This window comes from Amphiprion ocellaris, chromosome 16, assembly GCF_022539595.1.
Source record: "Amphiprion ocellaris isolate individual 3 ecotype Okinawa chromosome 16, ASM2253959v1, whole genome shotgun sequence".
NCBI classification, from domain to species: domain Eukaryota; kingdom Metazoa; phylum Chordata; class Actinopteri; family Pomacentridae; genus Amphiprion; species Amphiprion ocellaris.
This window is the reverse complement of record NC_072781.1, coordinates 30,701,805-30,717,756: the sequence shown is the minus strand read 5'-3', so window position 1 is coordinate 30,717,756 and position 15,952 is coordinate 30,701,805. Positions and strand designations below refer to the sequence as shown.

At 38.6% G+C, this 15,952-nt stretch overlaps 1 protein-coding gene and 1 long non-coding RNA gene across 2 annotated transcripts in view; both read right to left on the bottom strand.

The window, feature by feature from the left end:
- LOC111562817 (protein kinase C epsilon type-like) overlaps nucleotides 1–6,615 on the bottom strand; it is a 106,889-nt gene extending 100,274 nt beyond the window's left edge. The window contains exon 1 of the mRNA XM_023261554.3: nucleotides 5,616–6,615. Coding sequence (XP_023117322.2) covers nucleotides 5,616–6,011 — 396 coding nt within the window. The 5' untranslated portion in view covers nucleotides 6,012–6,615. The remainder of the gene's footprint in view (nucleotides 1–5,615) is intronic.
- Nucleotides 6,616–8,442: 1,827 nt separating this feature from the next.
- LOC111562818 (uncharacterized) lies at nucleotides 8,443–13,105 on the bottom strand. The gene is made up of 4 exons (XR_002745630.2): nucleotides 12,921–13,105; nucleotides 12,239–12,379; nucleotides 9,435–9,520; nucleotides 8,443–8,578 (listed from the first exon to the last, which is right to left on the bottom strand). It is a non-coding gene; the product is annotated as an uncharacterized LOC111562818 (long non-coding RNA).
- Nucleotides 13,106–15,952: the final 2,847 nt, after the last annotated feature.

The window sequence follows — 15,952 nt, the reverse complement described above, 5'->3', positions numbered from 1 at the left end:
GCGTCCCTGAGGGAAACTCTGTTCCTGGAGGACTCGTTTTGCTGTCGCAAACAGGTGGCTCAGCTCGGATGGAAATATCGTGAAGCATCGCAGCAAAGCAACGGAAAAAACTTGATTATCGTTCATTTAAACAGCCTCAAAAAATACAATTTCTGTTGTGTGGGAACTTTCTGCAACCCAGCAGGAACCCAAAAATAACAAATAAATCAGGCTTCGTCTTCAGAAACACGTTTCACTGTTTGGTTTGTGGCCAAATTTTGATAGAAATTTTCTTATTGTCTACTATTGCATTCATTCTTATCAATGGATGGTTTTGTCAGGACTTTTTATAATATCATCAGACATAAACAGTTTATGAGAAGTTCTTTTATCCTGGACAGAAGAGTAATAGTTTCCCTGAACACGAGAGAAACAAACTTTAAATTTCAAAGGAATAACTCTTAAAAACACTGTTATTTGTTGACTCTGGAACAGGCGGAGTTAGGAAAACGCTTCTCCAAAGTCTGTACAACTCTGTGTGGTCCACTTCTAATCATTTATATCTCTCACATATTTCTCTTTTGTTTTGTTGAAATCGCTCATAATTCAGCTGATGTCTCTAACTCCAGCGTATTTTCACAAAGGTGAGCAAAGACAGCTGAATCAAAGCTGCAAACAGCCAAGAAAATGGAGCATCAAAATTAGATTTTGACTGGAAACGTCACACAAACATGCAAAGTAAGCAGCTATAAGATCATCTTAATGACATGCAAGTCAAATGGTCAATAGCTGACTTGTCCAGTGATGTCCAAACAGAAGCAAAATAAGAAGTTCTAAATAAGAAGTTCTGCTCATATTTAAAACATTCTAATTTGCTTGGGAACTCACAAAACCTGATACTCTGGTACCAAGTCGATGCCAAAATTCAACATGACGCTACTTGTTGTATGTTATCACAGACACTGAAGGTACAGTAGAGAAAGTATTTCATCTGAGCAATTAGTCATGTGAGAAAAAGTGCTGCACATTTTTGCTGTGGTACTTCTACATTTAAACCTCAGAACTTTTCAGAAAGATCTGGTTCCATCACTTTCGCTCCTTTGCAGTCAATGAATCATTCAAGATTAAAAGCTGATCAAAAAGTTCCAGGACTGAAGCTATGCAACTCAAAAACAGTACCTGATTTAAATTAGCATGGTTTGGGATGAGATGGACCAGAGAGTGAAGGCAAAAGGGCCAACAAGTGCTCAGCATCACTGGGAACTCCTCCAAGACTGTAGGAAAACCATTTCAGATTCTATCTCATGAAGCTCATCCAGAGAATGCCAAGAGTGTGGAAAGCAGGAATCAAAGCAAAGGGTGGAAATTTTGAAGAATCTAAAATATAAAACATGTTTGTACTTATTTCACATTTTTGTATACAACATAATTCCATGTGTTCATTCATAGCTTTGACACCTTCAGTGAAAATAGTCATGAAAATAAAGAAAAACCATTAAATGAGAAGGTGTGTTCAAACTTTTGACTGGTAGTATACATATTCATAAACAATTCTTGCTAAGTTTCTCACAGATAATCAAGTTTTTAACAACACAGAAAGTGCAGGGAGAGTATGAGAAAAGCAAGTAATCAGAAATGAATAAATTAACCCCCCTGAACCCCAAAAGCTGCCAGCGGGTTCCAAAGGTATGAAAACTTGAAAAAATGAAACAATGCCATATGGGGAAATGAGCATCCTTGGCAGAGTGCTGCGCTCTCTGAGTTCTTTTCTACTTACTAATAAAATGCCACCAAGTTACCTTGCTACACATTTCATTTTAAATTCAAAACTTTTCCACATTCAAATTTACAGATTTATTAGCAGATTTGTCAAACCATATTTGACATCAGAGAACAAACTGTAAGAAGATTGTAGCTCCAGATGCTGAAGCTCATCACCAAAGAAGTTAAATGTACGGCACTGTATTCAAGTTGCAATGTTGTTACAATATTTCTGTCCAAACAGTACTGCTGTACCTGTACTTGTATTGTTTTCTCTTAAAATAGGGAATAAATAATATATTATTGAGACCTCCATATTTTCAGTGTTTTTGATGAAAAAGAACTGAGAAAAGGCTGAAGAAGCTTGTTCTGGCTCTAAGATAATAATAATTTATCACAACAAGGGGTGCCACCAATCTGTTGTATACTGTTTTGATATTTTGTTAAAATATTTTTGTCATAGAAAGAAAAAACCCACATGGGAACACTTTTTCTGATGAATCGCTCCCCAGCTCCCTGCTATAGCTTTTCTTTCACACACAAAAAAAACATTCTCCAAACATACAGCATTAACCAGCAGTTTTCTCTCTGAGTTCAAACCTTTTCCCACCACAACACCGCATCTAAACACATGGCTACTGCTAATCAACTTACCGCGTTGATTCCACTCATGAAGGCAGCACTAAGCAGTGAGAGTGAGAAAAACAATAACCCTCCGCCATCTTTGATTTTCACAGCACAGAGGTTTGTATTGACTTTAACGGCCTATTCTCTGCCTGTAAGTAAATCATGCTCTGATATTCTGACCTTATCTGTTGTATCCGCACTGACATTTTCACAGATATCCCCCACATTTCAGAAATGCTTTGGAAGACGGGCTTCTTTAGCAGCTTCTGCTTTGCCCTTGAAGAGGATGAAAAGCCATTTGGCTGCAGACAGAAGCCCACATTTGCATCACTCACGAGGAAATTATACCGGCCGCTCAGTTCCCACAAGATGCTATCTAGTTTCTCTTTGTCTGAGATGACATAAGACGCGATTAAGTCAAGACATGTTGAGCCCAGAGCCATGGGAGTGTCTGGAAACGTGCACAAACACAAGGTGCAAAGCTGCGAAGCCATGGATCAGAAACTCCTTTCACTGACATGAATGACAACAGATCAGGTGCCGACACGAGTTTCAACGCATTTAAGGAAAATTGGAAAGATCTGAAGTATACTTTTACACATGAGCTCGTCCAAGTTTCACCAGGCGTTGTCACGGTGCACCAGAACTCTCAGAGACACTTTAAAACAACACAGAAGAGTCACTTTCATCTTGTTCCTGAATATTTAATCAGCAGCTGAATCTTCACCATCAGAGCATGTGAAGCGCCACACAGCTCTGCTCTGACAAGACTCCCATTTTTAAAAGAAAAACAGATTTCCGCCAGGAGGAATCTGCCGCAAGCTCCGCTTTCATCTCTGCAGCTCTAATGGACCTGATGGCCTCATCAATAATATAATCAAACATGCGTCTGCTCCGGCGGCTGCAGACAACAACCAGCAGCGTCTCGGTGCTGCATGGGTGCATCGCGCATGTGGCCGAACCGCACCCTCTTTCTGTAGCTCTGCTGCGGGTCACTGGTTCATGTGACAGGAGCACGACAGCAGTAACAGGATCTGTAGTGCAACCGTGCAGCGGTTTGGGTTGTGCATTTGCAGAACAGGAGTGTTTGCTTCACAGAAATCCTGTAACTGCAAATGAACAATACACCTTTTTGCACATAAAGCTGAAATGTTGGACACTACGATACAGAGCCAAGCGCCACACCATAGGAGACAGAAACTCCATCCCTGACCACCTGAGAGCTCCACAGACAGTGCATGTTTTTAAAAAAAGGCCTAAAGACCTTTCTTTATAACAAAGTTTTTAATTAAACGTGGCTGTGAAGTTTCTAATTTTTTATTGTTATTTTACCTGATTGTTTTGTTTTTATCCTTTTATATCTTTAATGTAACACTGAGAATTTGCTCAAAAGAAAAGTGCATTACCAATAAAATGTATTATTATTATTACTTCCAATTTATATTTTCCTATTTATCTGCATGTTAAGACTACAGGGGGTCCTCAACTTACATCGGAGTTCAGTTCCTACGGATCAACGTAAGTCGATTTTCGCTGCAAGTCGGACCTCCAGCGAAAACGTAAACAAACTGTTACGTGCATCACGATATCAATCAGTTCTTCGGAAAAGTCATGAATACCAACGACTTTCACACATGTATGAGTCATTTTACAAGAAAATAACAGAATATGTTGCACTGTTTTTACAACTGAGCGTTCTATTATATCTAATTTCTCTTCCATGGAGAGGCTTTCCTTTTCTTCGAAGCACTGCCATCAGAAGAGTCTGACTTACGCTTGGGAGCCATAATGAAGAGCAAAAAGTGAGCGAATGTAGCACAATCCAAGGAGGTGCACAACCAGCAAATGTAAACAAAGCCGTATTATAGCGCCGCATGATGACGCATTCGTCCGTTCTGCTCGCCAACTAGTTCCATGTAACCAGTTCCGACGTAACGCCGTATGTTGAGGACGTCGTAAACCGAGGACCCCGTTTAGTAAAAGACAGCAACACTCAGCTCAATTGTCCCTACAGACCAACATTTTAACCCCTTTCACCTGCAGCTTCACTATGATTTAACCCGTCAGTGGAGCATTTAGCAGCTAAAAAGTCAAAGGTTTTAGTCCGTTTCGGTTCTCTGGACAGAAACATAATCATACAAGATGGATGATATGGTTCAGTTTCTGCCAAATGAGTAACTATGCAGGTGTTTGCTAAGATATTTACGATAATAGTTTGATAAGATGCAAATGTGTCACCTGGATTCCTTCCTGTTTCATTTCAAAAACTTCTCCCCATTCAAATTTGCAGATTTAGCAGCAGATTTGTCAAAACATTTTCAACATCTGAGCAGCTCTAGATGCTGAAGCGCATCAGTAAACAGACAATCTGTATGCACAGTGTTGTATTCGAGCTGCAACGCTAAAAACAGTGAGCGACGGAAGATTTATATCCAAAGAGCATCATTTTTCTTTTCAAATACTGATTAACTATATTACTACTCCATCCATGTTTCTTGTTTCTTTAACAAACAAAAATTGCAAAAGAGTTGAAAAAAGTTAAATAATTAGATTTTCATGGTATCTTTGCAGACTTTTTTGTTCATGGTATCCATTGCAGCGCCGATAGGCATAAAGATTTGTACTTTGACTGAATTTCATATTTAACAAATGTTTGCCAAACTGCAGGAATCCTGTGTAACTGTCTAGAAGTACTGTCTGTTACTTTGCATCAATAACAAGATAATAATTTCATTTTATTCTCAATTTAAAGTTTGCTATTGCAACAGCTCGTGATAATAACTTATTTTCTTGGATAAAAAGCAGCTTCCACACTTTATAATTTCCTGCAGGTGGACGTTTACTTTCATGCCTCTCCACCTCTGAATGCAGCACTGAGGTGGAACAATGCTGACAAGAGCTCCAATTAATCAATTAGTTGATCTGCAGCTAATTAATCAACATGTTTGGGAAGTGATTAATTATTTATGAAGCTGGTGGAAGTCCTCAAAAAGCCTCGGATTCACTGTGTAGATACATGTAATCATATATAACTGGGTGTAATATCTTTTTTCCCCTTACAGCACACCTAAATGTCATGTTTTTGGGTTGCAATCTGTGCATACATGCATATTTCTGAGTTTCTGAGCTGCTGTTGATGTTGACAAGCTGACTCATTGATTAACTGGACAAATAAACGTCCAGAACTCTTGGCTGCACCACTGACAACACTCTCCCACGCCCACATCGGTGTCTCCTCGGCGTCTTACCCAGTCCTCGAAGTGCTTGCTGCCGTTGTGCAGGATGTCCTCGAACTGGATGATGCAGTTGGCCACGAAGTCGTCGTAGCCGATGGGCGCGTCGTGGAAGACGGACAGCTCGATCCTGCAGCCGTCGTGGACCTCCGTGGTGAACTCGTCGTTCCACGCCGGGCTGTTGGTCTTCTGCTTGGTGGAGGTCTGGCCCACGCGCGAGTCGTCCACGTTCAGGGCGATGTACGTGTCCAGGAGGAAGGTCTGCGTCTTGGGACCGACGGCGTGACGCAGGGACCAGGCGGTGGGCTTCAGGTTCAGAGCCTCGCAGATCTTGATCTTCAGCTGCCCGTTGAACACCACCATGTTGGAGAAACGCGCTGATGTTGCCTCCTGAAGAAACACCTTCTTCATCCAACTCCTCCGTTCAACCGGTGGTCCTCCGAACGCGGAGGGAGCGCGGTCCTCGGCACCTCTGCAGCCTTTTCCTGGGGCTGAATTTCTTTATTTCCCTTCGTCCGCTGGTAGAAAAACGCTACAGATTGAATCCAGAAAGTGAAGCTCGGCAGCTGCAGCAGCGGCGACCGTTAGCCCCGGGAAGCCTCCTCCAGGAGCGCACGGGAAGAAACCGCTACGAACTTGGCGAAAAACAGCCGAGCAAAGGCCCCAGATGTGTCCGTCATGGCTCTTTCCACCTCCGAGGTTTTAGAAAAGTCCGTTAGCCGTGTCGGCGGGCTCCCTGGAAGCGTTGCATTGCGCCGTGCTCGGGGTTGGGAGGCTCCAGATGCCGCCGCGGCGCATCGTGGGGATGTTCGAGCCGGACCGCTGCGTCCAGACAGCCGCAGGAGAGGAGGGGCGGTGGGTGGAGAGAGGAAAAAACGGGGCTCCTGCTGCTCGGTGCACGGCCTGGTTTCATCCACTTGAGCTCAACTTCCCGTGGACATACCTCTGGCTGCCTCCCCTCCTCCGACACTCCTCTCTCTCTGCCTGCGTCTGTGGTGCAGGAAATGCGAAAAACACGTCAGATTTAGCGGAGCCTGCTGTGACAGACTGGGGGGGGGGGGGGGGGGGGGGGGGGGGGGGGGGGGGGGGCCGACGCAACCGAGACTAGGGAGCTGTTTAGGGGAGGAGAGGGAGGCACAGCTGGCTGGAAAAGTGGCTAAATCAAACAAATAAAACCTTTTACGCTTCACCAAGGTGCCCTGTCTGTACCCGCCCAGGTGCAGCTGTGCAGAAATGTGAGTGTTGGAAATGCAGGAAAACAGGTGTGCAAATTTATTTCAAATAAAACAACAAAAAGCAGTTAAATATGTCCCAGCTCCCTCCTCAGAAATATGAACATTCACCGTCTCAATAAAGGCCAATTGCCAGCTCCATAAAGGACGGAACCTCGGGGGATGGATGCAGGGAAACGTGAGGCATGTGTGGAATTTCAAAGAGATGACTGAAGCCATTTTACCTGTTAGCCTCCTGACCAGGCTGTGGGCACCACTGGATGTGCAACGTAGTAAAAACATAGCTATAAAACTGATTGTCATGCACATATGGTTCCATATTTTGAAGACCAGAATTTATTGATCTTAGGTGTAGAAGTGTTATGCAGGTTAGCTATTGTACACTGTTAAAAAATATGTTTATGAACAGTTGTAACTGTATTTTAAATAATTTACTTATTTTCTCAGTTTTCTTAAATGGGGCAAAATAGCAATACTATAGTAAAAAAAATGTATTACACCCCCTCCCACCACCCTCAAAAAAGCTGTAAATAAATGCATCAAAAATCCGGATTGTTTTTAAATTTTACTGTAAAATTACAGTTTTCCTGTATTTAAATCAGTAAAATAGATATTTGACATAATTGAAAGAAAAAAACAGTATGTTAAGGACTTAAAAAATCTTTTTTTTAAATTTGTATTTTACAGATTGTACCTGCTTGGTTAAATTACAGACAATAGGAAAAATAGGTGAAAAGTATAAATTTACATGTTAACTGTCCAAAAGCATTCTACACCTGTCAATAATAACATTGGCAATCTGTGTATTTAGAAGTGATAAATCTTTCGTTTGTATTTCACTGTAAAAATACACAATTTTTACTGTATTTAAATCTGGAAGAAAACAAATACTTCACAGATATTTTACATTATTTGAAAGTTTAGGTTTTTTTTCATTTAAAAAAAGAAGAGCATGTTATGGACTGAAAAATGGAAAATAATTTTTTACTTATTTTACAGATTTTCCCTGTTTTGGTAAGTTAAGATAAAAACTATTAAAATCACAAGTGAAAAATACATGTTAATCCTTAAAAATGTAAAATGAAACAATTAAAATTAAAACTCTATATTTCTAAAAAATGGAAATTAGCAAAAATATTTTTTTTATATATATATATATATATATTTTACAGATTGAAAAAAATGTGTATGAATATTAAGGATTGAAAAATGCTAAATAATTTTAAGATGGTATTTTACAGATTTTCCCTTTTATGTTAAATTACATGTTGAATATATTAAAAAATATATATGTAATAAATAAATAAATAAATTTTTTTTATTTATATATATATATATATATATATATATATATATATTAATTAATTAATTAATTAATTAATTAATTTATTTATTTATTTATTTATTTTTTCTTCATAGCTTATCTTACAAAAAATATTCTATCTGCTCCACTGTAACGTGATTGTTTTCAATTCCCACAGGGGTAAAATGAAACGGTCCACATGCAGGAGGCCAGACGCAGCATGTGACACAGCAAACACTGGAGGAATTAGATTTTCTGCATTCTTATGTACAGACAGATGCTCCATGTATATGATCCAGAGGCACAAATGGGGAAAATGTGATTTATTTGGGAGGCTATTTGTAACAATATTAGATGATGGGTTGGACGTCTGGTTAACATCACGGCATCATCATGTGCATAGGAATGTGTCTTAGTGATGTTGGTGCAGGAACACACCGGACCTGGGAATACAAGGAGCTCATATTAAACACAAAGGAACATTTATGTGCAGATAGACTTCAGGCGTTATTTGCATTCAAAGCAGCAAGAAACATGGAGGAACCGTCAGTATCATAATATTCAATCTGGGATCACAATGTACATCACAGTGAGTGTGTTCTGGAGAGTTTGATTCTTTAAAAAAAAAAAACATGCATATTAAGACTTCTCTGCAGAAAAACAGTCTTAACTTTTATACTTTAAATAAATGAGGCAAAAATGCTGTTTTTCATTTATTTTAACAACTATTTTTAACTCTTCAGGTCCCATTATTTAAAAATATTTCTACTGCATTGTACATTTATGCACTGATGACTTCAAATTAGGTTTTCTATGAGTTGCATGGACCACAATAATAGCATATTAGTAACTTTAACTTAAGAAAATCTGATAATAGCCACTAAAATATATTGAAAATCTGCTCAAAACGCCTGTGTTCTGTCTTTGCCGAATTTGAGCATTTTAAACAAAAGAGGAGAGTATTAACCAGCTGTGGATGTGATTTTAGTAAACGAATGAGGAAAATGCTGAAAAATGATCATGCATGTGATGACTTTGCAGCCTTTACACTTAAACTTTGACCACTGCTGACCTCTTCTGGTGATTCTTTGCAACTTCAAGCTTAAACCTCCTGTGCTGACTGGAAAAGTGATAAATTCTAATCACACACTGCAGCAATAATGTCACGGCTGTAAAAACACAGAACTTCCTGTGTTTTTATCTGGATTAAGGGAAAGATTTAGACAAATTATGTGTCCTTAGAGGAACTTAGATTCCCCGGAGCAGCTTAGTGTCATCATAACTTCTAAATTCTCTCACCTGTTAAGTGTTTGCTGCCTGGGCATTGCAGGGAACACACAGGTGGATCTAATAACAGTAATGATGCTGCTCCTGTTGAACTCCACCTGTGGTTTACAATTAAAATGTGAGACAGACTCGTTAAAAAAACAAACTGTGAATGAAAATGTCTGAGGAGGTGGAACAACTGCAAGCTCTAAATAAGGAAATGAATCAGGATGCAGTTTGAATGTTCTCAGTTTAAACATTCAACATTTTTTATGGGATTTTTACCAATCTGGCAAATGGAGTAGCTTATAGCAGAAGTCTGCATGAGGGTTGTTTTGAAATCTGTTTGTTTACGATGCACCTAAACTGCAACTATATGGCTCCAAAAACTTTTTAGTTCCGCCCTTGTTATAGCAATAACAAGGGCGGAACTATGCAGATCATCACATACCTTCTACATCTTATCAACCACAGCTGTATGAAATTCTAGACCTGTAGGTTTGACCTTGTAGATCAGGGGTGTCAAACATGCGGCCTGCAGGCCAAAACCGGCCCTCCAGATGGTTTAATCCAGCCCGCAGGATGACTTTGTAAAGTGTAAAAATTACAGACAAGACGTTAACTGGAGATTGTAAGACCATAGCAAGTTGTTTTGCTCATAAAGTAAAACAGTAGATTGCTCATTATTCTTTTTTTGTTTTGTGTCTCATTTTTGTAATATTTTGTCTTGTTTTTGTTGTTTTTTTGTCTGACTTTTTTTTGTTAGTCTTATGTGTTTGTTGTTTTGTGGTCCTTTTTGTCACGATTGTTTTTTGTCTTATCTTTGTCATTTTGTGTTTTGCTTTATTCGTTCTTTTGTCTCATTTTTGTTTTGTTTCTTTTTTGTCTCACTTGTGTCATTTGTCCATTTTTTTGTCGCTTTGTGCCTCGTTTTTGTCTCATTTTTATCTTGATTTTTGTTGTTTTTTTTGTCTTTTCTTGTCTGACTTATGTCATTTTCATCATAAAGTAAAATACTACATCATTCAGTTCCAAATACCTGTGACTAAATGGTTTGTGTCTTTGTAGAAACTCTGTGATCTGGAAGTTGTAATGTGCAAATGATAAACTGAGGCATAATATTGCTGAAATTGAACTTATTTTTCTTGAGAAATTTCAGGTTGTTCATGATGTTTTGCAAAAATTCCTTAAATGTGAACATTTTCAAAATTGTACTTTTTGCACTAAAACAAAGGAAAAACTTGGCCCTTGAACTGAAATGAGTTTGACACCCCTGTTGCAGAAGCTAGTAACTTTCTATAAAATGAATTGAATGGTTGATTTGTTGACAATGTAATCATATTTAGCGTGTGAATATTATATCCCTATGCATAATGCTGAGCTGCTTTGAATTAGCTTAAAGGTCTCGTGTTGAAAATCCATCCTGGTGGGGTTTTGTATGTGTAAAATTAAAGCTATGAAAATGTGAAGACACTGACTACTGTCATTCCTCGAGCCCCTCTCCAACCTCCCGGGTTTACAAACCAGTAAAAACGTCTTTTCTGTTTCGATGAACACACTGCATAGCTCCACCTCCTCACTGCTTCAAGGTGAACCAATCAGAATGAGCAGCTGTCTCTCAGTCCACCAGGTTTATTTACTTTCTACAGCTGCTTCTGCTAAACTCCGAAACATCTGAACCATGAGCAAAACTTTCCAAATGTTCTGCTGTTGGCTGCAAGAGTGAACACAAGAGTCTTCATGCACTGCCACCATCTGAGGAACTGAACACTCAGCGGATTCTTTTAATTTTTGATGGAAATAACCCCCATAACATGAGGAATATCCTTAGTGTTAGCATATTGTGTGGCTAATGGGGCTAACATTAGCATTGATGTTCTGTCCACAGGTCAGAGCTCTGTGGAAACCCTAACACTGAGGGACATTCAGAGATGGTGGAAACTTTAATTTAAACCAGTAAACAAGGACTGGGTGTTTAACTGTGTTTTTCATGACTCCTGTTGAGCTTCAGTTCAATCTAAACTCAGCTCCGTTAGCTTCTCTCCTGCTCCCTGTGCTCACATATTTCGCATTGCAATGCATTCAATTTCTCAATTAAACTGTTCTCATTTACATAATTATCTGTTTATGTTGTCAGACAATGGAAAAAGTGTGAAATAGTGACTGAAATGCAGTCCATTAAAGCTATATGTTAACCAACAACCGGCTAAAATACCTATTTTAAACTCACCACGTACACCAGTTAAACATAACGACTGTGCTGTGAATTCTGGGATATTTCCATGTCAAATGATCCTCAGTGACAAAGTTAGAAGCATTAGAAAGTTGTAACTTCAGTCACGTGTTTGCTTCCATGTTGTGCTCAGTGATGTCAAGCTACTTCCTGAGGTGGGCGGAGTCAACGGCTCAGCTGAATTTAAAGCGACAGACACCAAAACAACCCATTTAGAACAAAAACTAAAACCAAGAGTTGTACAGTCATGCAGATGTAACCCTCCCTTTCAGTTCAAACACCTTAATGTGTAATTCTGGTTCGGGAAGGAATTTTGTTAAGAATACAGTCACCCCAAAAACACACTGACAACAGATTGTGAATTTTAGGAAAAAAATATACTGAACCCACATACAAAATTGAATTCATGAATGTTGAAACGACCAAAACACTGTATCCAGTGACAGTTCACGATAATCACAATTTAATCCACCAACAGTTCCAAGAATAAAAACGTCTTTGTTCACCCACAACTGGCCGGCCAGGAAAATCAAACCAAAACTCCTGGACAACAAAACAATACAGCAAAAAAAACATTGAGTGCACTCAGTGAAAAAAATCCTACCTCCCCCTTATAATGAATGTCCAATGAGACGGTACGAGGTGATGGCCGATCCCAGCGTGATGGAGATGGAGATGTGGACGTGGATGGACATCAACACACAGTGGCAGATGGATGGAGATCGAAGTCCCGCGGAAGAGAGTCCTCAAAAAAAAAAGCACAGCTTACACAGATGTGCAGGGCAATTACTCATACAATCCATAGTAAGTGTCCAATACATTTACTCCAATAAAGTTGCCATTCTTGGCTCATAACAGGCTGTACACATAACACGACAACATATCATAGATGGACAATATAACCTTCTGAATTTAAATGCATTCTTCCCTCAGCCTACAGCCGATAATGCAACACATTTTGCAGTTCAACACAATACTAAGACTCAGTAACTCAGTCTAGCCGCATGAAATGTACTCTAGCATTTGAACATATGCAGCATCTAACTAGCCAGCATCGAGTGGAGATCCTTCATTTTACACAGCAAATTACTCAAGTAGCAACAACATACAACTCAGTAAACACATGAAACAGTTAACAAATGTCACTGGGAAACCATTTAATTCCTATCAAAGTTATCCCGGCTGTTTCTTTAGACAAACTACGGGGTTCGTGTTTCCAGTTTTTAGCTTCACTTTGCTAGCGTTAGCATGCTACGGTAAAACCTTGAAGAACACCCATAACTCACCGGAATATCGATTTCTACGTGGTTCAAAGACGTCTGATGATTCTCGTCTACTTCCGTAACTTCTGCAGTTAACTTTAGTGTCTAAATACCTCTTTTATGGTCTGTTTTCTGAGTAAATCCAGCTCTAGCTCCAGCGTAGCATCCACACAGGACTGGGTGCGGCAAGAGAAAGAAAAGATGGCGTATTTCGGTAAGATGACCACCCCGAACACTTTTTCGCGCACTAAGGAAACTTATCAAATTCAATCTAAAGGACGATAGCGGCCTTCTACTACCACCTTGTGGCCAGTTTAAGGTACTGATTCTCCTGAGAGAAAAGGCAAATTAAGGAACTAACTCAAAATACTGGCTAAAAACACATTATTAATAACCTGAGGTTATCTACCCGGGTTACACAGAAATGAAACATATTTGTGGTATTTTGAGCTGAAACACTAAAAGCAACTTTTGCGGACATGCAAGGCTTTCAGCAATTTGTTGACAAGGGACAGGAGCTTTAAACAGATGACCTCGTGGGTGTTAACATTTTGGGTGCAGGAAGACAAGAACTGAAACTGTAAGTATGTGGGAATGTGGACCAAGAAATTAAAACTCAAAACTTATTTTATAAAGATAAAGGTGCAGGCTCATGTCATTTGCTACCATCGTTAGTAGAAGCGTTCAACACGGAAATCATCAAATATCTACAGTATGTGGAGACAAAGCGACCACAAAATGGCACCAACAAGACACACAATGACAAAAATTAGACACAAAACAACAAAAACAACACGTAAAATCCAAAAAATGAGGCACAAAACAACAAAATAGAGACACAAAGTGAACACAGAGAGACAAAACTGTCCCAAAGATGCAAAAATGACTAAAAGGAGACACAAAATGAAAAAAAAAGTTGCTAAATGACAAGTGTGAGACAAATAAGACACAAAATGACACAAACAAAACAGAAAATGGGAGAGTGACAGGAAAAGCAATCATCCTGGATGAATATAATAAATGCAGCATGGCTCAAAAACAGTGAACAGAGGAGCAAGTTGTTGATGTTACATCCATCATGGTGAAATGTCTTGCTACAGATGATGAGCAGAATAGAAAGAAAAAGTCTGGCAACATGGAAATAGTTAAATATCCAAAATATGTGGAACGTCTCTTTGTTTTCCAATATTGTTAATAACTTGGTGCATTTCAAAATATTTGTAAAATTGAAAAAAATCTAAAAAAAATCAGCTTTTGTTTTCACTTTTGTGCGTTATTTCACTTTTAGGTTTTGAAAAATGCATATATGTAAAAAAAAAGACACATTTTGTCATCTTGATGTAGAAAAAGAGAGTAAAAAGCTGCAGAGAAACAGCAGTCATATCTTTTTTTGTCTGTATTTTTTCCATTATTCAAAGACAGCAATATTTTTCTGTCTCATTTATCCAACTTGTTTTCTCATCAGCTCCTCAGTCGATGTGTCTCTGAGCTCTGTGGACAAGAATCAATCAGAAGCTGAGGAAATCCCCTGGACGAAGGCCACGTCCTGCCCTCCGTCTCACCCTGCCAGATCTAAATCAAACGATCATGCTCTCTGGTGGATGGGATCTTATTGTAGTTGTCATCACAACCGTAACTATGGTCACACCAGGACGATGACATCACCACTGCTGCTGGGAAATAATGGCTGTTCTGAACAGTTTTCCACTTTAAGTGGCTGCGGAAATGAAAGGAAAAGTCTTGTTGAGTCAGAGAGGAAGCTCCCACCACAATGGAGCAAAAACAGACAGTTTTTTGTTTTCGAATAACTGCAGGAATACTCATAGCAATAGTCTTTTATTATTACTGATAAAACACAGTGGCCTTTCTGGGAATTTGACAAATAAATTTTTTTATGACCGCTTTCATCAAGTTCCTTCATTTTCTGACCTTATGTTTATCAGATCTACATTTTTAAAATCAAATTTAAAGAAGGAAGTCTTTATTTCACTTTTGATTGTTCAACATAAACAGTCTCTGATTTTTTTCATCACACCTACTGATAGCATGTAACCCATAATAGGTACAAAATGACTGACTTTACCGTAACAACGCAGCACTCCAACCCTCCGGGGTGGAAGCAAAACTATTTGTCCATTTCTGAGATGAGGTATTTACTCAGTTTTTAAAATTTTTGTAAAATATTTGTTTTTACCACATACCAAATATTACAAAAACTAAAATATTAGCAGAGAGTTCTGGAGTTTTAAGCTGGTTTTTAATATTAAAAGTATTCTAGATGTTGTCCAAAATGACCACAAAGAGATGCAAAATGCCCAGAGTGAGACATAAAATAACCATATTTACACACAAACTAACCAAACAGACTTGCAACATGTGCAAAATTACTTGAGATATGTCAAAAGTGACTCGTAACTTGTCCAGAATTACTAAAAACAGTGCAGAATGATTAGAATTTGTCCAAAATGATTTAAAATTAATTTAAATTGAGAAAAAATGTCAAGAATGCCTTAAAATACATTGGTTAAGATACAAAACTGTCCAAAGTGACATAAAATTGGTCTGAATTTGCCTGAAATGGCTCAAATGTGTCCAAGATTATTCAAAATCTGTATAAAACAAGTCAAAAACTTTTGAAAGTGACATAAAATTGGTTCAAAATCACCCAAATGTGTCTAAATTTGGCCAGGTTATTATTGAAAATGAGAGTCAGTTCTCAAATAACTTACCTAGTGAAATAAAGGTTAAATAAAATAAATAAACTGATTCATACTTTGAATCAAAAGAGTGAAAACTGAGAAAACAATTAATTTCGTTTTGTTTAAAGACAAGATAAGATAAGATCTGAAGGTTAGAGGTGACTTTTGCGAGACGAAAAACAATTTTATTGTTGACGTTGAAGGACTTGTTGCGTTCTCTCTAGAGTTGATTTCTGGGAAACAAATAGATAAATAGATCTTATATACTCTACCAGTCGAAAGTTTGGACACACCTTCTCATTTAGCGGTTTTTCTTTATTTTCAAGACTATTTGCATTGTGGATTCTCACTGAAGGC